The sequence below is a fragment of the Myripristis murdjan genome, chromosome 7 (genome assembly GCF_902150065.1).
Source record: "Myripristis murdjan chromosome 7, fMyrMur1.1, whole genome shotgun sequence".
Taxonomy (NCBI): domain Eukaryota; kingdom Metazoa; phylum Chordata; class Actinopteri; order Holocentriformes; family Holocentridae; genus Myripristis; species Myripristis murdjan.
In genome coordinates this window covers 13,497,594-13,519,118 of record NC_043986.1, presented here as the reverse complement: position 1 = coordinate 13,519,118, position 21,525 = coordinate 13,497,594, and the positions used below count along the sequence as shown (strand labels likewise).

The 21,525-nt window shown below is 41.0% G+C and overlaps 1 protein-coding gene across 16 annotated transcripts in view; it reads right to left on the bottom strand.

The window, feature by feature from the left end:
* Window positions 1–700: 700 nt before the first annotated feature.
* Window positions 701–21,525, bottom strand: part of kif1b (kinesin family member 1B) — a 69,494-nt gene continuing 48,669 nt past the window's right edge. For 5 of the 16 annotated variants that reach the window (XM_030055434.1, XM_030055439.1, XM_030055437.1 and 2 more), the window contains 27 exons: window positions 21,148–21,326; window positions 19,824–19,961; window positions 18,403–18,654; window positions 16,104–16,222; window positions 15,393–15,478; window positions 14,909–15,038; window positions 14,342–14,495; window positions 13,603–13,693; window positions 13,381–13,499; window positions 13,126–13,181; window positions 12,643–12,843; window positions 11,632–11,740; window positions 10,907–10,973; window positions 10,583–10,667; window positions 9,619–9,724; window positions 9,061–9,087; window positions 7,702–7,816; window positions 7,473–7,606; window positions 7,023–7,084; window positions 6,771–6,916; window positions 6,220–6,480; window positions 5,893–5,964; window positions 5,653–5,774; window positions 5,285–5,437; window positions 4,903–5,095; window positions 4,515–4,633; window positions 701–4,409 (listed from right to left, as the gene is read on the bottom strand). In XM_030055434.1, the coding sequence (XP_029911294.1) occupies window positions 4,367–4,409; window positions 4,515–4,633; window positions 4,903–5,095; window positions 5,285–5,437; window positions 5,653–5,774; window positions 5,893–5,964; window positions 6,220–6,480; window positions 6,771–6,916; window positions 7,023–7,084; window positions 7,473–7,606; window positions 7,702–7,816; window positions 9,061–9,087; window positions 9,619–9,724; window positions 10,583–10,667; window positions 10,907–10,973; window positions 11,632–11,740; window positions 12,643–12,843; window positions 13,126–13,181; window positions 13,381–13,499; window positions 13,603–13,693; window positions 14,342–14,495; window positions 14,909–15,038; window positions 15,393–15,478; window positions 16,104–16,222; window positions 18,403–18,654; window positions 19,824–19,961; window positions 21,148–21,326 (3,339 nt within the window). In that variant the 3' untranslated portion in view covers window positions 701–4,366. The remainder of the gene's footprint in view (window positions 4,410–4,514; window positions 4,634–4,902; window positions 5,096–5,284; window positions 5,438–5,652; window positions 5,775–5,892; window positions 5,965–6,219; window positions 6,481–6,770; window positions 6,917–7,022; window positions 7,085–7,472; window positions 7,607–7,701; window positions 7,817–9,060; window positions 9,088–9,618; window positions 9,725–10,582; window positions 10,668–10,906; window positions 10,974–11,631; window positions 11,741–12,642; window positions 12,844–13,125; window positions 13,182–13,380; window positions 13,500–13,602; window positions 13,694–14,341; window positions 14,496–14,908; window positions 15,039–15,392; window positions 15,479–16,103; window positions 16,223–18,402; window positions 18,655–19,823; window positions 19,962–21,147; window positions 21,327–21,525) is intronic. The other 11 variants (XM_030055441.1, XM_030055443.1, XM_030055446.1 and 8 more) reach the window with 7 other exon arrangements.

Here is a 21,525-nt window from a genome sequence, read left to right as displayed (position 1 = left end):
GTCAGCCAATGAGATCATGGCTAACACGCTGACGCCATGTCATGCGAGCTCTCATTGGTCCAAACAGACCTGAAGAGAAATCCATTCTTCTATTGGCTGGAGCCGCCGTCACTCAGCAGGTCAGTACACACACACCCACAAGGAAACGCGCACCGTGATCTCCTAACATTTCTTTATTAGTTTTTGTTTGTTTGTTTTTTCCTTTACATTTTGTTATTTGTTGTTCGTTGTAATTTATTTTATATTATTTGATGCTGAAGTATATTTACAGCCACTTTTCCAATGAAAAATGTGTGTAACATGTTTACTTCATGTACTTGAATTATTTAATCATATAAAGGAGAGGAAAAAAGGTGAATATTTGCAGCCACACACATTTAATGATAATGCTGTCAGTTTCAGTGTACCTTCAGGTGTCTGTATTTTCTTTTTATCACTTAATCATCCAGTAAATCACTCTAAAATGTAAAATCAATGAAACTGAGAATTTAAAAATGCCAATAATTAATCTAAAGTGCCATAATATGTCTATTTGATCACTTTAAGTGGGCCATAAGGTTGAATACTAATTCTGTTTTTGTAATTTTAATTCTCATGCTGGCAGGGAAGCAGAGTTTAATTCCTGAGAAAAGAGAAATGGACAGGATTGAGTTGTAGCATGAATGTTAGAGATGTGCACGAAGGAGAAGACCAACAGGGATTGTTTGTTCTGCTAATGCACAGGTTGTACTTTTATTGTTGCCTCATTCACTAAACAGTTCAATGGTGCAAGATTACCATACACAGAATTAGGATATCTGCATGACACGTCTAGGCTATACAGCGAATGGATTATAATTATTACAAATACAGGAAACATATTTACATTTTTAATTCAAGCCCCATACAACACAGATATTTACAAAATAAGTATGAAAATGAAACCAATCTGACAAATAATGTACAGTGTTAATGTCTTGGTTTTGTCTTTTTTTTATATTTTATTTTTTAAATTTTTTTGGTGAACAAATCCAAAGGGAATGCAGTTAACAGATATTAATTGTCAGAGGGGGAGAAGATGCAAAATATCATGGCTAGTTTTGCTTGAAAGGCAGCATGGGAAAGTGTTGAGGTGAAGAAAAACACCAGCACAAACAATAGTATACTGTCATTTTTATCACTAGCTACTTTGTAAGATATTCCCTGATATTAGAAAACAAATGAAATAAAAACAAAAGCCCCTCAGAGTAACCACACTTGTTATAATTCAGATGTCTAGCTAACATGAATGGTGAGGAATAAGTAAATATAATCTTAAAAATCAAAAGCAGACTTTGATTCAAACAGTTTTCCAAGCACAAATGTAACCCACCTGTACAGAAAGAGATGGAGAACAGGTTACATTTTTGTGCTACCCCTCCCTCCCTCCCTTTATTTATTTATTTTTTTTAAAAATGTAAATGATGGAAAAACACAAAGCAACATCCTGATAGTACATTCAACTCTCTCCCAGGTCAGTCTGCGCTGAAAGAGGCTGCCACACCATCGTTTGGTTCAATCTGAGAAGAACTAAACCGCACAGTCTTTATTTGATCACTTAGTTATACCTTTTATTAATATGTGCAAAGAGCTGCAAACTAATATATACATTGCAAACAATAAATACACAATCCAAAATGATATACCTCGGCAAATTAGTTGCTGAAGTGTGAAAATTTTTGCTCTGACAAGTATTCATATCAATATGTTAATATTTTCTCATACATGTCATTGTTGAATACAGTGAGGTTAATGCAAGGTACAGTAAACTTTGAGCTTTGATCAGTGCATAGAAGTCGCTCTGTTCTCTCTCTTTTTTTTTTTTGAGAACTAGTGTCCTAAATGACCGTGCTGTGTTTGTCGAGACGGAAAACACACTTCCCAGAAACCAGCTGCAACTCAACCCAGCAACTTGGTTTGCATTTCTCTGCCCGACAGGTTGGCTGACCCGAGGGCAGCGGCTTTCAGACATTTTCATTCCTCTGAGAAAATGTTTTCCTCTCGTCACATCAGCAAACACTGAAGATGTGTAGCCAATCATCGTCACTCTGTAACATGTGGAGCAATTCATGAACGCTCCCCGGATCTGCAGCGCCTCTGTTTCAACACACCTCAACAAGTGGGCAGAGTACATGAGGCACACGTCTGGTTGGCTGGCCAGAGTTTAATGGTGCCGCTCAAGCTTCCACCAATCACAGAAACAGAGGCACCCTCATTTCCCATAATTTGCTATGACCCAAATGTAGCAGCCACAATTGTACCAGAATGTACAGAGCAAATATTTTCATAAACAATTCTAGAAAAACAAAAACAGCTTTGAGCATATTTTGTAACTTTGATGCTACTTCCCTATGGTAAGCCTTCCGAGTTATGTTCAACCCAAAATGCACAGCTATCCAGTGTAGCCTTGATATGTGCTCCCTTATCAGTGTTCCCTTATGCACCTCTTGCACTCGAGATGGTGCTGTAAGAAATGATCTCGGGGACTGATCTGCTCTCGTCTTGCTATAGTTGTGTTAATGTGCAAAATAAGATTAAACACCAATATAGCCAAGATAAAACTTAAGAAATAAATGCCCTCTTTTACATTTCATATCAAACTCCACTGTGGAATAACCGCATAATAATACAAAATAATCAACAATGTTAATAAAACTTAAAAAAAAAATCAACCCAATAAAAGTTAGCTGAGTTAAGAGGTTTAGATTCAAGAATGCAATAAGAAAAAAACAACAAATGGAAATCTACGGTGCATCAGTCCACCCTGTTGAATAATAATGACTTCAGAGATAATACCTGACACTTGCACTGACAGTGAATGGACCCATGGTTCAGGCCTGTTCATAGGTTCCTGTCCTCAAGGCAATGTGCTAGCACCTTCACCTAACCACTACAAGGCTCAAGGCTAGAACATCCCTCCTTCATTCTCTTGGTTCCTTCTGCATATCTTGACTTCAGTATCACCAGTATGTGATGATTAAAAAAGAAAGAAAAAATGAGGAACATGTTAGCGGACGTCGAGGCTCTTTGAACCTTAACACGTCGGTGTAAGAAAAGTGCTAAGAGCTAAAAGATCTGAGAGGAATGTCTTAAATGAAAGGCAACTACCACACTGATCCTAGCACATATGTACAAGTGATATTCTCCTCAGAGTACTGTCCAAACACCACCTCCTCCTCCTCCTTCTCCTTATCCCCTCTGAAACCCATTTTCTTTGAACTAGTTATTTTCCTATTGTTGTTGTTTTTTAATTATAACTGAGCCATACAGCTGAGTTGAAATGGCAAAAAAAGCAGAGACGTATCTGCTGTAGCAGTAACAATCCAATGTCATGTTTTCACTGCTGAGATATAAATAATCCTGATGCATTCTTGTTCATCTCTTCAGTCAGCATGTATTTCTGATGTTGACGTGCATGATCGCAAGTAATCCCTCAATGTGTGACGGCGCTATTGGGGCTGGACCTGGTGTATTTACAGGGATAGGAGAGGGGAATATAACTATCACATGTGTAACAGTGGAAATCCAATGCTGCCGTTAATGTCTCGCTGAGTGGGGACCTTGAGCGATTTTCTGTGTTCACTTTTTGACTCTAAAGGCCAAGTAGGGAGAAGGACGGGGGAGCTAGATTCTACTTTAGGAAGAGGCAACGGCCTAATGCAAAGTCTCGCAATGAGAACAAAAACCTAATAAATCACTAGCAGCAATAATTCTTGAACCAGTCTTGCTTTCTGTAGGAGAGCGTAAACCAATATTTTACTTGGATTTACATGTATTTTTTCCCTTCATCGCTGTATATTTGCATGGTTTTTTTTTTTAGTAGTGAGTAAGCAAACCTGGTCTTCTCCTGAGGACTGCTGCAGTTGTCATGCCGGCACGAAAAAAAAGAAAAGAATCAAAAATAAAACTCCTCTTAAGAGACAAGTAACACTGATAGAGACAATTTTTACAGACAACTGGTAAACTGAAAAATAGTGTCGAGAAGAAACTGTTTCTGAAGAATCGTGCACACACAAGTAGACTATTACAACATGCTACTAGTTAGGGGGCAAGGGAATGACAACAAAGCGGAACAAAAAAAGACCAAAACGTCGTCATAAAAACAAAAACACAAAAAGCTCGGGAGAGAGAGGGGAACAGCTAAGTTGGCAGAGGGCTTTTGCGGGGAGAGAGGGGAGGCGAGTTTTTCAGGAACTGAAACGTTTGTCACTTGAAAGAGACTTAAGCCACAGGTCTACATATAAGAGAAAACCATCAAGAATCACAATGGTTAATAAGTGTTAACACTTGGTATGTTCAAAGGCTTTTCAGAAGAATGGAAGCCATGGTTTCCTGTGTGCGGGTCAACTCAGTTCTTCACTACGCCACTGCGCCTCCTCGCCAACTTGGATCTGTGGGTACAACAGCATTTTAAGTTGTGATGGTAACAAAACACAATTCCCTGAGAACCTGAGTGGTCAGAGCTAAGATTTAGTGTAAGAGAGGTTTTTGCGTACCTTATCGTTCCTGCTAGCAGCGGGTTAAAGGCATACAGCCAGTCGTTCATGTCCTTGTCATTGTTGGCCTGCAGGAGGATTCCTCTGTGTTTTGTGCACACAGCAAATGTGTTGGGAGTCTAGAAAGAAAACAGCAGATATTTGTCAACTGTCCTTTGGTTTTTCAGAGAGTAATAATGAGCCACATTTGGTATGGGAAAGACTTGCAGAGTGATCACCATGCATGCACTGAATGTTCTGCATACTGCATGTGTTCATGAATGTTTTGTAGTGTTTGCCTCTACCGAGGGATGCAAAAACAGTTATACGCTGTGTGAGTGTTCATACTTTATTCAACTACTGTGACTGCCTAAGATACAAGAGTCAGCTTGACAGCTAAAATGTATACCTTGAGCATGGCCTGCTGGTCTTCACTGTATTCCACCTGTGCTGTGGACAGGTTGAGGACACCCCGCTCCACTGGGTCCTTGTCGCTGTTGTAGATGAAGACGTAGGGCCGGCGTACAACCACAAAGTGCTTCACCCATGAGTTGGAGCGTGGCTCCATGAAGCTCAGGAAACCCTTCTTAGACACGACCGATCTTGTGGGAAATGAAAAGACAAAGAGATTATTTTTATGTTAATTACAAAAAACTTTGCTCTGGGAGTGCTCATTTTTGTGAGGAAGTATGAGATCGATACAGTTTACTTCTAGTTGATTTCAGTGGTTAAAAATCAGTTCATAGGCTGCAGAGTGTATCTTTTTTTACACCAAACATAGCAGCACTCACCCTGGCCTCATCTCTTCAATATCAGGCACCAAGTTGAGGAACTCATTCTTGCCGGCTCGTGCTAGATAAGAGGTCTCCAGGGTGGGCACCATGGGGAAGTTCTCGTAGTCTGAGCAAGAGGGGCTGGAGGCACGGGAGCTGTTCTCTGGGGTCCTTAAGAACAAAGCACACCAACAAAACATAATGTTGACATACTATAGCTAGTAACAGTTGTGAAAATCCAAATCAAAGAAGACCTTATGAAAATATACTGTGTTTTGACTTTGGAGGCAAGCTTTGTTTCATGTAGAAGGTGGTGCAAATAAAGAATTACTGGTCTATAATGACCACAGAAATGAAGAGTTTGAGTTGAGTTATGCAAGACTTACTTCTGGTCTAAGGAGCCACAGCGGGAATCAGAGAGAGATGGGCAGGTGGAGGAGGGGGTGAGGGTGGCGCTGCTGAAGCTGGTCACTGACGGGTCGCGTCCCATTGGTGAGATATCAGACAGCTGGGGGAAACAACAAGAGAATACACTGGCATCTGTTTCCATGGCAAACATTACAAAAATAATTTAAAAAAAAATGTGTGACACAAAGTCTTTTTTGTGTTTAGTTTTCTTTCCTCACCTTGCAGTCACTGATACTGTTGCACACCTGATTGTATTCACTGTTGAAGGTGTGAGTCAGGAGGCGCAGGCACTACAACAAAAATCAAAGGAGAGTTCAGTGAGTTCATGATAGAAGAGGGGACGCTTGCTGCAACTGTTTATTAATTATGCAATGCCTCTACCATCAAAATGTGCCAGAGAAAAGTTCTTCACTATGAATATTGTATTCACCGAGCAGAAAGCATGAAACATCTTGAACAGGTTGCCAGCCCATCGCAGGGCTACATATTAAACCAATGTAAATATCCCATCGCACCCTACCCCATGTTACATGAGCTGCTCTCACCTTAGTGGCCAGCTCCTTCTCGCGATCCACCAGGCTCTCGATGTCAGCCGAGTCGTAGCCACTGCTCTCGCTTGGCGTGATGGCACTCTCAAAAGTGGTACTAGAGATCTGAGAGGAGATGGACGTGGAGGTGGACAGGGTGCCTGAGCTCATGCTGGGTGACAGGGACTCGCTGAGGGACTTGGCGGTAGGAGCTGTTCCTACAGGGGCTGCTTCTCCCAGCTTCTCCCTCAGCAGCAGCAGGTGGCGGGTCTTCTCCACCTGGACCATGGAGAAGTGCAGGGCTTGGTTAGAGTCAGGCTTTTCCATGAATAAGTAAAGCATTGCCACACTCTGTTAGAGACACACCTGGAGTGCACGTGGTCAGAGTTATATTATTGCAGGCAAAATGGTGTAACTGTGGTCAAAATATTGGACATATTTGGAAGTGATGCCCCACCTGAACACTGAATAATATGGAATGTACAGCAGTTACACATGCACACATCTGTGCAGGATTAGCCAAGTTGTGGATACTACTGGTTGTGGTTTTGATGATTTTGAGAACACACCTCATGCAGCTGCTCCATTTTCTCCAGCTCCCATTGGTGCTCCAGGATGAGACTGTCTCCTCGGGGCCTCCAGCCAGCCAGGTTTTCCTCTCCACGCACATACGCCACTGATGTGTCCAGGATCTTCCTCCTCCTCCGCTGCATCCCTGCCAAGGACAAAAACACACAGTAGCATTGAGAAGGAACAAAGATGTGCCTGTACTTTACCCAGAGACATTTCTCTTGGTGGTGTTGTAGATCTAGACAGCTCACCTGGGCTCCCAGTGTCAGACATCTTACACAAGCTCAGCTCGTAGATGCCAGTGACTCGATTGCTGCAAAAGAGACGGGAGGCTTTAATAAAGGGAACTGTGTGATCTATCAAGTTTCAATTTAAACATCATGTGAACTTCAAAACATGCATCAGAAAAGGAAGAAACACACACAATTAGTGAAATGCTAACCAACATGGGTCAATCAAATTTTGAAGAAAGAAAATTTGCAGCAAACTCACAGCAACCCTAATGGAGGCATCGTAGACTAACAGAATGTTTTTCTTTTTTTTTTTTATTCGATGAATCTGAGCATTGGAGCTATGAGTCTGCGGCAACTCTTCTTTGTTGGACTTTGCACATGGATGGACAAGAAAACTGCTTAATCAACAGTACTGACACATGTTGAATGTCTTTAATTGGATAATAAAAATGGCTATAAAATGAATACCAGTCAGGGGTTTTGGAGTATCCACTGCCAAAGAGGTTCCTCAGGGACCGAGGAGGTGAGATCTTTGCATCTCGGGAGTAGAAGACCATGCAGATATCTTTGGTTATAATGGCAGGCTGGATGCAGTGGTCAAGCTGTGGAGAGGAGACACAGCAGGCATGTCAGCCATTCAGAACATTAACTTACAGAGCTTGACAAAGACATGATGCTAAATGGAGCGATCACTCACCTCCAGATATGCAGACAGGGTCATGTAGATCTTCTCTCCATAAGGAGTAACTCGGTTGAGCAGGAGGGAGTTGTGCAGGGAGCTGTCCCACACAGCCTCGAAGCGGTAGAAGGTCCTGAAGAGATAAAGCAAAGATTTGTCAGCTTAAAACAAACAAGCAAATATCTTGTGTGAGTACCTTAGTGCTAGTAATGTCAAACAACATAACAGCTAACTGCAGAAAAGCATCACATAAGTTTGTAGGGATTTGGATGTGTACAGTATCTGTGATTAAACTATATGTCACCACAACAAAAAGAGGGCTTGGTCACAGTGCATGATTTTGTAAAAGGAGACTAAAAAAACATGTAGCTGTCCAGATATTATTCTGTTGTTGTTGACTTGTGAACACCCCTTGGAGATTAAATAGTTAAAAGTCTGCAGTGACTGAAGGGTCCCTGTGTCACACACTAGTCCCCAGTGATGACAGGATGTGAGGAAACACACTGAGGTGAGACCTCGAGAAGAGTTACATCACGAGCAAGAACCACACTAGTTAGCAGAGTGTTGAGAAATGTTTTGAAAGCTTGGTACACTCGGGGAAATGACATGTACAGAGCCATACTACAGCTATAATATATACCATTTATAACAGTAAAACAAAACAGCCTGTATTAAAAATCATGTCTATCCCACTCAAATTCAAAACAATCAAATTAACAAATAGCATATAAAATATCATGATTAATTTTACAGTATTGCATTAGAAACAAGCTCAAGGAATAGTGTGATAATTCCTCCAAGTCAAACAGACATCTTTGCTGATCTATAAATGAAAAGGATACATCAATTTTCCACAGTATAATGCTAGATTGTTTAACTGATCTGAGCCTGTCAACTCTCCAAGATGAACGCCAGAGATAGGCTCTTACAGTTCCTGTTTTTGGCAGCAGGGGGCACTGTTACCTAAAGACTGCCTGTCTGGCTCTGTCCATTGATCTATTGTCCTATTGCTGGTCAAAGTGTGAAACAGCTGAGGGAACCCATTTGTGGTTTGGACTGGGCTGTACCATTCAGCAAAGGAGAATTACCAAAAAACACAAGCTACCACAAAAAGGGTAGCATATGCATAAAGGACTGCCTTTGGCACTGGTCCATAAATCATTCTGCTATGTAATTTACTACTGTTTTTTTTTTTTTTTTTTTTTTGAAGCGCTAATTACTGTTAGGAACAAAGGCAGCCCTAATGCAAATGCTGGAAAAATAAAAGTAACAATGATAAAGAAATGGTGGGAAACGTATTGCTATAACTCTACAGTACTAAGGAGAGCCATAAAGGTCTTTCATAGAAGGAGCTTTATGTTCTCTGGTTGCTGGTACCTAGCAATATCCTTATCAATAGAAAGCCTGAGCAAAATCAAGAGTCCAGTTGCAGCAGGAGGAAACAGGGTGCACAGAAAAAAAAACAGAGAGAGAAGCAGAAACAGTCAGGCAGCAGTGGAAACAATGGAGCAAATTAATAGAGAAATTAACAGCAGTGGAAATGGAAATGGTCATGGAATGATTCCAGTGTGCATTCAGTAACAGAGAAGTGAATACATTCATACACGTGACTACAGGATATTGCCACATACTGTTTCTAAACTGTGAGTGCTTCTGAGACCAAGAAACCAGCCATGTTGCAATGATGTGATTGCAGCAGTATAAAATGGTTTGACTTGTTTTCTTGTTTGCTGCCTTGCTTTAAAAATGTGGTTGTGTCATCATAACTCCATATTGAGAAACGGCAATGACAGTAAGCCACATGAATGCCTTACAAGATTATTAAGTCTTAATACATTTAAATGGCTGTATGAAATGTACTCTGTAGCATTTGAAATTGTGTTTTAGGCAGCCAGGGTGTTGCTAATCTAAAGACAGTGAGGACACATGTCCTACCTGTTGGAGTTGTGGGATGACTTGATGTTCTTGGCGGAAATTATGTTGAGGGACAGGACAGCGTCAGCGGCGCTCTCATCCACCTCTGCCTTGTTCCTGATGCGACCTGGTTGGGCACAGAGAAACATAATGCATGAATTGTGACCTCGCTGACCTAGTACAAAGCCAGATTTATCTGTGTGTGTGTGTGTGATACATGTATATGTGTTGAGACATAGGGAAGATTGAAGGTTATTTGCTCATGTATCTGTATGTATATCTGTAATTTGTGGTATGGTTATCTGGGTGTTTCTGTATATATGCAGGCTGTGAAACCAAATTTCCTGCAGGACAATAAAGACTATATCTATTTATCTAAATATCTATATCACTGCTATCAAAAAAGCTCAAATTATTTTGACTGAGTTAGATCAGCAGTGTTGGTTGCAATAAACTATTCTGTAAACAAGACCATCAAATTCAATACTCACAACAGTCAGCATATCCTTCTACAGCCATTTATTCTGTCAAAATGTCCTTGAGCAAGAACTGAACACATGCCTGCTCCCTCATTACAAGTTGCTATGGATTGTGCAGCAAGTAAATTACTGAAATGTAATGACTTACAGCTATAACCTGTTTAAAGAGAAAGATGGCTTGAGGTGAAACAGACTCAGCATGCGTAAATAAACTCCTCAAACTGGTATCATAACTGAGAGCTGTGCACTATGTTATATATATTTTTAGTGCTGGCAACACAACTCAAATTTCCTCTGGGGTGATAAAAGGTGTCATATCATATTATCATTACATTTGTTGATCTTGTTGTGTGAATAAGGAGACGGTTACACAGCAACATGCTGTTATCTCACACTGTGATATTCGGATGTGCGTCAACAGTGTGGGAACAGTGTGTTTCTTCTTCTCTGGTGCCTGCTTGCTGCAGTGAAGTAGAACAAGTAATCCCTGAGGGCAGAGTACTCACCCACGACCAGCTCACGGACGTCCTTCCAGTGGAGCTCGCTGCCTTTTTCATGGATGAGAGTCACTGTGATCCTCCGTTGGATCCCCTACAGCAACGATGACAGGAGCTTAGGACTGGACAAGACCACAACTACAACAAAATTAAGTTGCTTTTAAACAGCCTAATGTAACATATACTAATAAAAGAGAAACAGATTTGGCCCAACTGTTTTTGTAAGCTGAGAGCAAAGGCAGAAATCTGAATTTGTCCACTGATTAGCAAATTCATTTATAGATGTAGTGACTGATGTGGATGAGTAATAGGAAATGGATGGTGCTCCAGTACCTGGTGCAGTAGGTAGGTGCCATGGCAGGGCAGTCCTCCACTATGATCCACTACAGCTGGGATGTACCTGGTGGAGGGAGGGAGGTCGTACTGAGACAGGGAACTTAATACGTCATATACTCAATACTTAATATGTTTCATAGTATTCTTCATGTACACTTGATGAGTTGGACTTCAAAATACAACATCCATCATTTCAAAAACAGTAGATACCTACTCAGATTTGAAACTAAAAGCATTATGATTGAATTCTATTCAATTTTATTAGATATTTTGAACCTTGTACTTTAAAACAGTGACACCTTGAGGATCTGATCATGTGTTTTTAAAAACAACATCAGGATATTTTTGTTAAAGTTAGATATAACTTTCTAATAGTGTCCATGTATTCCTGTGTGTGAATATGAGTATGCGTTAGGGCTGGGCAGACAAGAGACACACAAGAGATTTTTGATAAACAATCAGTAGTCATGTGGATATGAAGACTGAGCGGCCAGAGACAAATAACAGAACAACTAGAACAGTCTAATGAGTTTAGAAAAGCCTTTAAAACCAGGAAAAGACATCACTTATGCCAAGATATTACGATATCCCAAATCCTAGATGATATCTAGCTTCATATCACTTTATCGATATATATTGCTGACATGTCACCCAGCCCTAATACGGGTGTGTGTGAATGTGTGTATATGTGTGTCCACCTGTTTGCATGTATAGACACTCACTCTCCAGTGGGCTCCAGCTCGCTGATCTCAAACCAGACCAGCAGGTCATACTTGCTGACACACTGGCCCAGGTTGGACTTGGTAATGGTGTTCACCTTTGTGGCTGGAACTAATATGTAAACACAAGAACCATGTAAGACAAACAAATTTATGTAGACTTTCAGAGGGGAGAAGTGAAGAAAAAAAGCATGGACATGCGTGGCCTTTCTATATTCACTGGATTAGTAAATGGAGACTGGAAATGTGATGACTGTGGAAACCTTCAGAGCGGATGATGATATAAATGCATTTCTGAAACGGGATACTGAGCTATTAGCCTACAAAAACACAATAAACGAAATCTAACTGATCTGTCATTATAAATTCCATTACCACTGAAATAAGCAGGACACACAACCACAAGGGAAATGACTATGACACATCATATTCAAAACCAACAGTTGCATGTAGTGAGGTGCTATGAGGAGCTAAATCACAGATTACACCAGCGGTGACAGCACCCTGCTGTCTGACACATCAGGATTATGTTTCTGTTGAAACAGCCTAATCTCTCAGGCAGGAAGCCAAATATTCTATATGCCTTCAGTAGTGTTAGATATGACTGACATGAATGTGTATTATTCCAAATGAAAAGTAATTGGACTGTGGTAGAGCCTGCAAGGCTTAAGCCTCCATATTCTGCTTCATGCTGTGAATGCAACATCTGTGATATTGCGTGATTATGATACATTTTCTATTTTATTGTCTGACATAAGCCGCAGCATATGCAGCAGATTTGCCTATAGGTGTTGGCTCAGGCAGGTTTCTAAAGTGCAGGACTGTGCTGAATGGACCTAAATAGACTTGCAGCAAGCTGCAGCACACATAACCACTGGGGAGCCATATCTTTATTGGCTATGCTATAGCCTGCAGTCACAAAGCACCACAAGAGCACAGCACTAGTCTAGCAGCTAAAACACAGGTGAAACAACTGCCTGCGCTTTTAGCTACCGGAGTGTCTGCTGTACCAACCATGGTGCTTTGGCACGGTTAGCACAAAGTAAAAGGGTGCCGGGATGATGGGGAAGTGAGAGAGCTGGTCGGCCTTGTCCTCCAGGCTGGCCACTGCAGTGGAGGCCAGGGCGTTGGCATGCACAGACAGTGTGTCCAGCACCTGGCCATTCATATAGCCACTCATCAGGTAGCGGAGCAACTCTATTTTACGGACATGGTCTGGGATTGTGATAATGTGATATGGGGTAATGATAGGAAAGATGGGAAAATTGTAGCAGAGGGAAGATGGAGAGGTTGGGTAGATGAAGTGATGGATTGAGGGGAATGATGAAATGAGGAAAAAAATCCAAAGGAAGCGAGAAATCAAAAGAGAAAAAGTGGAAGGACAGATGAGACATGCTGATAAAACCATGGCAAAAAGAAAAATGTGCTGTAATGGTGGTGAAAGGTACAGAGCAGCCATTTTGCAGCCATGTGGTGCGAAAACTATGAAATCCTTACCTGGCTTCGACAGAGGCATAGGGATCGGATAGTACTTCCTTGATGGTGTAGGAGGACTGTTGGGACAAATGACTCAACATGACATATACTCTCTATTTGTAAAAAGGTCTATTTTTATCAATTTGACTAGGATGAAAGTAACTGGAAAATTATACTAAAAGCTGGTTTATCAAATATTAATTAACATTCTAATAGTAAAACATTCCTCAAAGCTATAACTCCATGGAGGAACAGCTTTTTTTCAATCCTGCTAACCTGATCAGATCCTGGCCAAGATGGTGCAGAGGGTGCTGCTGGTAATGGCCGAAAACTTCAAACACAATGGGCTTGGTCTTGATGTACTCAATGAAGGACTCTGTCACCTCCACTGAAATCTGTTCCACAGCAAACACAGGACAACAGAGCAGGAGTGGTCAAAAATTATAAATGCACACATACATTGTTATATTGTTAAAAGTACACAGTGTGCATGCTCACATTCTGGACATGGTAAAAGCCCAGAGGAGCTCCTTTGCCCGTGTTCTTCAGAGGCTCAGTGGAGAAAGCCTCATCATGACGATGCAGGAAACTGAGGACAGAAAAGGAACGTGTTATATGTGACCGGGATGACTGTGATTCTAAATAATCTGCATGCTCATGCCTGACTTTGATAAACTTTGATAAAGTTTTTAGCTGATAACTTCTCATTGCTCTTGTTGTACTATGTTAGCAATATGAATGTGTTTGTTGTTTTTTGAATGTTACTGAGTTCACTGTGAAGACATATCAGTATCAGCAGTGCCTTTGATTTTTAATTTGATAATGTGCTTACTGGTATGGCTGGATTAGCTTAAAAGATTCAGTGTTAGAGTTTTTTTAATAGAATTTTTCTATTGTAATAATATTACAACTGCTATGTTGTAGAGTCCTGTGTCTCCCCTTTATGATAGTTAGCTGTTGATATGCACCAAACACTCATTTCTTCCTTTCACAGTTACAATTATTCACAGACATATCGAGGAAGACAGACAAAGAGATAGAGGGAACAGTGCGCCAGACAAATCTGTGGATAAATGTATTTGTTTTTATGCAGTCCCTGATCTAAGACAATTTTCTCAGATGAGAGACAATAAATTAACTGTGAAATTGATTGTACATTCTGATAAGTCAGATATATATTACTTCTGACACATGCTGTACTGCAAAGCTTTGATATTTCTGGATGATTTTGACTCACTTGAACTGGCAGAAGATGTCGGCATATTCAGGCAGGATGCCACTGGCCTGGAGCACGGTCACACGGAAGGTGAAGATGCTGCCCACCTCCAGCTGGCCTGCCAGACCCTCGCCACGGCTCAGCTTGGTCTCCACCACATTACCCAGCTTCAGATCTGAAGAAAACCACAGAGGCGAGTTAGCGTTTGAATCAGGATTTATTGGAAATAACCTGCCGTTGAACTTGGCTTGCTATTGTGCAATATAATCTGCATATGAATGCGTCGCTGTACACAATACAATCACTGCTGGTTTATGCACAAGTTTTCAAGCTCTTGATTTGTAGAGCACACTCTGCTGTTCACTCATCAAGCCGCCTTTGTACAGATTCCTTCACAGCCCAACCACAAATTATTGCTTCAAACTCATTTCCATAACTAAGCTGCTATCCCCCGTATGTCTCACAGTGTGTATCAAAGTATTTTAAGTCCTCCTTTGCATGCGACAGGACCATCTGCCCAGCGTGTTTCCCACTGGGCTGTGAGGTCTGATATTTACGAGTGAAGAGGTAAGGGTCTGGCAGCCATACCCATGTCATTGATTCTGTTGAGCTCCTCCGAGGGCGTGATGACCTCTGAACTTTGACCCTGACCCTCCACAATACGCAGCTCCTCAAGGGACAAGCCAGAGCGGGTCATAACCGTGGAGGGAAAGTCATTCTGATTGGATGGAGGGAAAGAGGAGGGGAGGGACATTAGCATATAGCTGGCAAAGAGAAATAAAAATGTCAATCAAACTTCCACCTGTAGAAGAAGATGTGTTCAACGATATTTGTTCAACACTGAGAATAAAAAAGGTAAAACAAACCCTGCATTTATTTATTCAGATTTTTGGATACAATAGGGATGCTAAGCAGATTCTTTAACAGATAGAAATCTGCAAAAATACAACTTCATCTTTAACCCCTGTGCTGATATCGTTGTTTTAACCCAAAGACTGCACCAAACAACAACAACAACATAAAAGAGTGTGTCATCAAGTCTAAAACTACGAATGTCTGACTCAGGGCTTACCTTTTTGAAGTACTCATCATCAAAGGAGATCTTGGCAGTTCCTGACTGTCTCACTCCTGACCCGTAGTCGGGAGCCTCCTCATCAGCTACAGAGGGAGACAAGTCATCCTCTCATCACAAACTATCAGACGCAGAGCTGACTAAAATCGTCAGAGCACATCAAACGGAATACAGATGGAAACTGAGGGAATTCTCTTTTTGCTGCTAGGATCAGTGGGTTTGAGGGTCCTTTGAACATTTTCATGCCAATATTCAAATAGAGACTGAGTTGCACCTGCTCCTCTGGTTATGGTTTGGTTTGAGTGAAAAAGGCTTTAGCATTTAGTGCTATAGAGGAAGCAAAAACATTGTGACGATACAAATATGTTACAAAAATGTTACATGACATGACACTAATAGATTAATATTAATTAATAGGGAACCAAGTAACATGTTTATTATGCAATAGCATAAAATAACTGATATATATTTGTGGAGGGTGGTCAATCAAACCCAATGAGAAAAATTATTGTCGCACCAAGGCCTATGGTTTCTGGCTTTGAAAGCTCTAAGGCTCCATTAATAAAACACTGTCATACTCTAAGACCAAAAATTGAAAACAGATATTACATACATAAGCAGCTAGGAGGACAAGTTGCTCTTTTACACACAAAGGATGTGAAAACGCTTGCTGCTGAGTGTGTTTATTGGAGAATGTCTTGAGTTGCTCACCAGCGATAGCCTGGACCCCGACGCGCAGGAAACCACGTACGTCACCCTTCTCTGTCACTATGGCAACACGGTGAACCAGGGGTACAGGGTACAGCAGGTTGCTCAGGTACACAAAAGCTCTGTGAGTAAAGAGTAAGAAAGAAGAAATGAAATAAAAGAAATGAAGAAATGAAAACCTGAGGCTACTGTACTTAGAAACAGCAGTTACATTGAATATTTGGTATTTATTTCAGGACAAAATGAAGATATTTGAGTTTTTTTTGTGAGCTGTGATCTTATCTACTACATTTCTTTAATCCTAATACAGGCAAATCGAACACACACTTCTCAGGACCACAAGTAGATAAGGTTTCTTCGTAAATGTATAGTGTCCATACAGCAAAAACTATGACTCATCCCTGTGACTCAGACCTCTCACAATGTGCAAAATGAAGAAACACTTCAGTTAACAGATGTAACAATAGATGACAGACTTGCAAAAAACACACTGATTAGTAACACTTACATATGTTACTGTTAGAGGACAAGAAAAAAAACAAAACTGAAAAAAATAAAATCACACATGCTCAAGGGCACTGAAATCAAAGCAGCGTAAACCAGCCATTTCATTTTTAAGGTGTAAATACAGGACACAGCAGGAGTGACAGCTGATCAACTGAGATGCAGCAGTGGTAAAAGACTGGTTTATTGTGTTGTGGTACATCAGTGTTAGCTGCAGTCACACACGCAAACACACGCACTGACATTTTGTTTTGTGGGACTTGATTTGTTGCAACCCCGGTGACCTACTCTTTCTCCCTCTGCCATCCCCCTCCCTCTCTCTCTGAGGGGAAATTCAAGGCCGAGGCAGAGGAGAGATATCGCTGCCAAATCTCTGAAGTCACGGTGACGCAGGTAGCGAGCTACGGCTGTTAAAACGCACAGCACAGGGAGTCTGCCTGGGCTGAAGCCTGCACTGATCTCTAGTCACACAGGATTGGCCTGCTGTGTGTATTACAGAGCTGTGATGTGTACAGCACTGTGGATCAAGGCTGGATAAAAAGGTGTGCTTTGGTTTCAAATGCTGCTACAGCCTACTATTCCCTCTTAACATTGTTGTCAATCAAATGTATTACAAACAAGCATGATTATGCAAACTACCAGTGTTAATAATACCTACATTTCAAGTACAGTGTTAAAACAAACAAAAAGGTATGAACACAAATGCTTGTACAAGAATGTAAAAACCAAAATCAAAACATCAAACAGGGTTCAAATGATGAAAAAGACCTAGAAAAATAACAACTGACAGACATAAATAATGACAGACAGCTAATAGAATAACTCAGCCGTAGCGGATATTTCACACACAGATGGGAGTTAATACAGTCAGCGCTGCGATGGTGGCGGGGGATGAAACACCATGCTGGGAGGGGGTAGAGAGAAAAGGATGCTGGCTTTTCAATTTATGGGGAGCTGACTCTAAATTCAATGTAGCTAAAGCAAAGCGGGCCCGGCCTTGTACAAGTATGACTAATCGTATTAAATTCAAAACTCTTGAGATTTATCTCTTCAAAGCTGCAATGAATAGAGAATCTGATTTTGAAATTATTCTTGTACCATGGAGGGGAGGGGGGTGTTGTGATTCTCTCTAAATTAATAAGTGATATTCTTATTTGCTCATATCTCTCATTTTCTGACTTGCCAATTGCATGGCCTGAAATAACACTGCTTTCGGTCACTCGTTCACCCTTATGAGCATCATGTTCCAGGAAATTATAAGCAAAATGACGATTATCTATTCCAAAGATGTTATTGGGGTACCATTTGGCTACCCTGCAATATGTTTCACCGACATATTCACAGGCAAAATATTGAAACAAACTGAAATTAATAAATGACTGTGATCAACTGTAATTAACAATTCTCTTCATGCTAGTTTTCCTACGTCTTACATTTGTTCAATTTTGGGTGAGATATTTTATAAGCCCCTTAGGGTTTTTTTCCTCACTGATAAAAATCTAAACTGTTTTCTATTCTTTCTGCATTTTTTATTTTGCTTTGTCTGGTATTTGTTCCTCCAAGTATTCGTTTTGTGTTTTATTTACCATTTTATACTCTTTTGTCATTAAGGCCACCTGTGTTAAAAGCGTATGTAAGGTGCTTTGAATGAAAGCATCCATCATGTTTCTTAACAACATTCCCTGCATTTTACATCTGTGCAAATTAAGAAACTACACTAAATCAAGCCAGCACCCGCCCAAACTCCTATCCCAGCTTGTGTGTGAAGGACTTGGGGATGCCATGGCCAGTCACCAACCTTCCCACCAGGATGAACCAGGGGGAGCGGTCATAGAAGGGGTCCTGGCCGTCACTGAAGATGTCTGAGCCCTCCTCAGTGCCAGCGTCGGAGCTGGTGTCGTCCACAAACGCCTCGTCGTCAATCAAGTCGGACATCTCACTCTGACGCTCGTCTGCCAGCTCGGTGATCTCCGAGTCAGTGGTGGAGAAGGTGGGCGAGGGTGTGCGGTCAGCCAGGCGCTCGTTAACGCAACCGTGGAAGATGGGGGAGCTGAAGGGACGGGAGGGGGTTGAAGTAGGATTGGGTGGGGCAGGAGGGTTGGTGGTTTGGAGCAGTAGCAAGAACCAAGTAAAGGAGACAGTCGAGTTATAGAGGAATTACACAAGTAAATGTAGCCTGTAGTGTGGCTTAGAGGTCACATTTTACTTTGATATAAGATTCATTGTTTCACTGCAAATTACCTCCACCAAAACTGGTGGCCCTGTTAACCAGATAAGGTGGCACATGTGATTTTTTCACCAAGTAGAAATATTTAACTTACAGCTTGAGCCAATCATTTCAGCTTTTATGTGTGCTAAGATTTCTAAAAAAAATAAAAATAAATAATAAGCACACCAGTTTGCATTTATCACTACAAAGAGGCAGAAAAAAATGCACAAATGCCAGTGAAGAGGTGAAACATGAAACTTTTGCGCCAAAGTGAAATGCAACCGTTAAAACATTACCCTATGAATCTGCAAATGTATGTTGGCTGAAAAAGAACAGAATACAAAATACTATTTGTGCATCATCCAAATCCACTAGGTTGTTAACAAGCTTTTGCATGTAGGGCAAAGGATGACACAGCAAAATCATGATGAGGCACAAATGAAAATGACACAATATATGTTTTTGAAACTAAAACACAATTGAAAACACAACTGAAAAGTGCTCTTTTGAAGAACAAAAGGACAAGGATAAATGAAATGAAATCAAAAACCATCAAATAAAAATCACAAATCAAACTATGAACACATCTGGAACAAAACAAAAAGGGTAAACATGAGTGATGAGAACAATAGGCAAAAAACAAACAAACAAAGAAACAAAAAAAATAATAATAAAAACTACACATGTTACCAAAAGACATGAAATCACTGAAACATGTGGCTTTAATGACAGAAAATGAATCAAAGAAACTGTATTGGACCATGAAAATGAATAATGGAATAGGAAGCAAGTAAATGCACAGACTCATTTAATGAATGATTCACAAAAGCTCACTAAACACCTGAGTGAACCTGGATCATATCAAAGTCGGCCACAAAAACAAAACCAGACACTTTGATCTCAGAAACATACATAAAGTCAGTTTCACTGAATGCCTAGGATTGAAAACTTCATAACTGGTGGTATGTCATGACATGTGTGTTTTATTTTTTCCCTGTTGTGTCACATACCTCCCCACTAGTTTGAACCAGTGGAAGCGGTCATAGAAGGGGTCACTTCCTGTCAGTGTGCCCTCACAGTCCTCCTGGTTTGAAGACGCCATCTCTCCAGCGCGGTCATACATCTCTCTCATCTGGTCCAGCCTCTGTCTGCAGAACACAGCACAGTGCACTTATCATAAACGAGAAGCAGAAAGACAATACACGGCTCACTTAGCAGCTGTCACAGGAGGAGTTACGAGCTACGAGAATTTAAAAAAAAGTCATGAATAATTACAGATGTCGCCGCAAAGTCTCATAGTTTATTAAATGTATTACGTCTTGCAGCCGCAGTGCTTCGCCAAACCGGCTGGTAATTTTTTCATTCTGTTTATTTCTCAACCAACCGGCTGTTTGAGATATGAGAGCTCCTCACAACATTTAAGCGAAAGTCTACTGACTGCTGCAGAAAACATACACTGAAGGATGCAGAATAAGGGATTTCTATCACTAAATGTGTGACATGTTTTGCCTATACCTGTATTATTCAACAGTAGTGCTGAAACAGTTAATCAATTGCCAGAAATTTTATCTATTGTAATTGTGATGATCAGCTTTGTAATTTATGAAATTAAAATACCAAACATAAAAGATTTGCTTGCTTTTCTACATTTCATACCAATATAAAGGAAATGATTTGGGTTGTTTTGGCTGGTCGTCAGACTGGGTAAGCAATTTTAAGACATCCCTTTGGGCTCTGGTAAGTTGTGATAGGCATTCATCAATATTTTTGACATTTGATCAAAAAAATGATTGATGGATAATTTGAAAAAACAGAGTTTTGCAATAATTCAATCGTGTCAACAAGTGCATACACAAACACACACAAAACCCTGAAAGATTGAAAGGCTATCTGTTTTAAGAATTTGTAGTGTGTGGTGAAACTGTTATTTATGGACATTGCTTCTTCCTGCTGTCAGCACCTTAGACTCTGCATGGGACATGTAATGCTATATTCTAAACAACATTTGATAGATTAATTAAGTGTGAAAATAATCATTAGCACAGCTCTACAACACTGCAGTTTTTTTTTTTTTTTTTAAAGATTATTTTCTTGGCATTTCTGCTTTATTTGAAAGTCACAGTAGAGATAGACAGGAAAGGCAGGTGAGAGAGAGGGGATGATGTGCAGCAAAGGACCTGAGGTCGGATTCGAACCCGGTCACTGTGATCGGGACTAAGCCCTGATACATGGTGCGCGCGCTTTACCGGTGAGCCACCGGAGCGCTCCAACACTGCAGACTGAAGCAATTTTAACTAAATCTAGGACTGATTTAAGTTGTGGTATGAGCCTTACTTAAGTTTCTCCAGGGACCAGTAGTGCGTGGCCCCGTTCTTCAGGTCCTGGACCTCCACGGCCACTACAGTGCGGGGGAAAGGCCTGGTGTCACGCTCCTTCTCTGGCTCTGGGGGCAGGAGCTCAGGAGGCAGTGGAGAGTAGAGTGTGTCCGTCAACAAGACAAACTGGAACTGGACCTGGACGATGGGAGAGATGGAGGTGGAGGAACAGTTAGTGGACAGGGGAAAAAAAGGCCAATCGAAGGAGAAAGAAAAACAAGAAAAGTCATAAAGATCCAGCCTTTTTCACACAGGAGATGCTGCAGGGTTCACTGCCTGTTGCAGAAGGGCTCTTAGGGCCCACTCACATTGGCAAAATTGAGCCCGTATCGTGCTA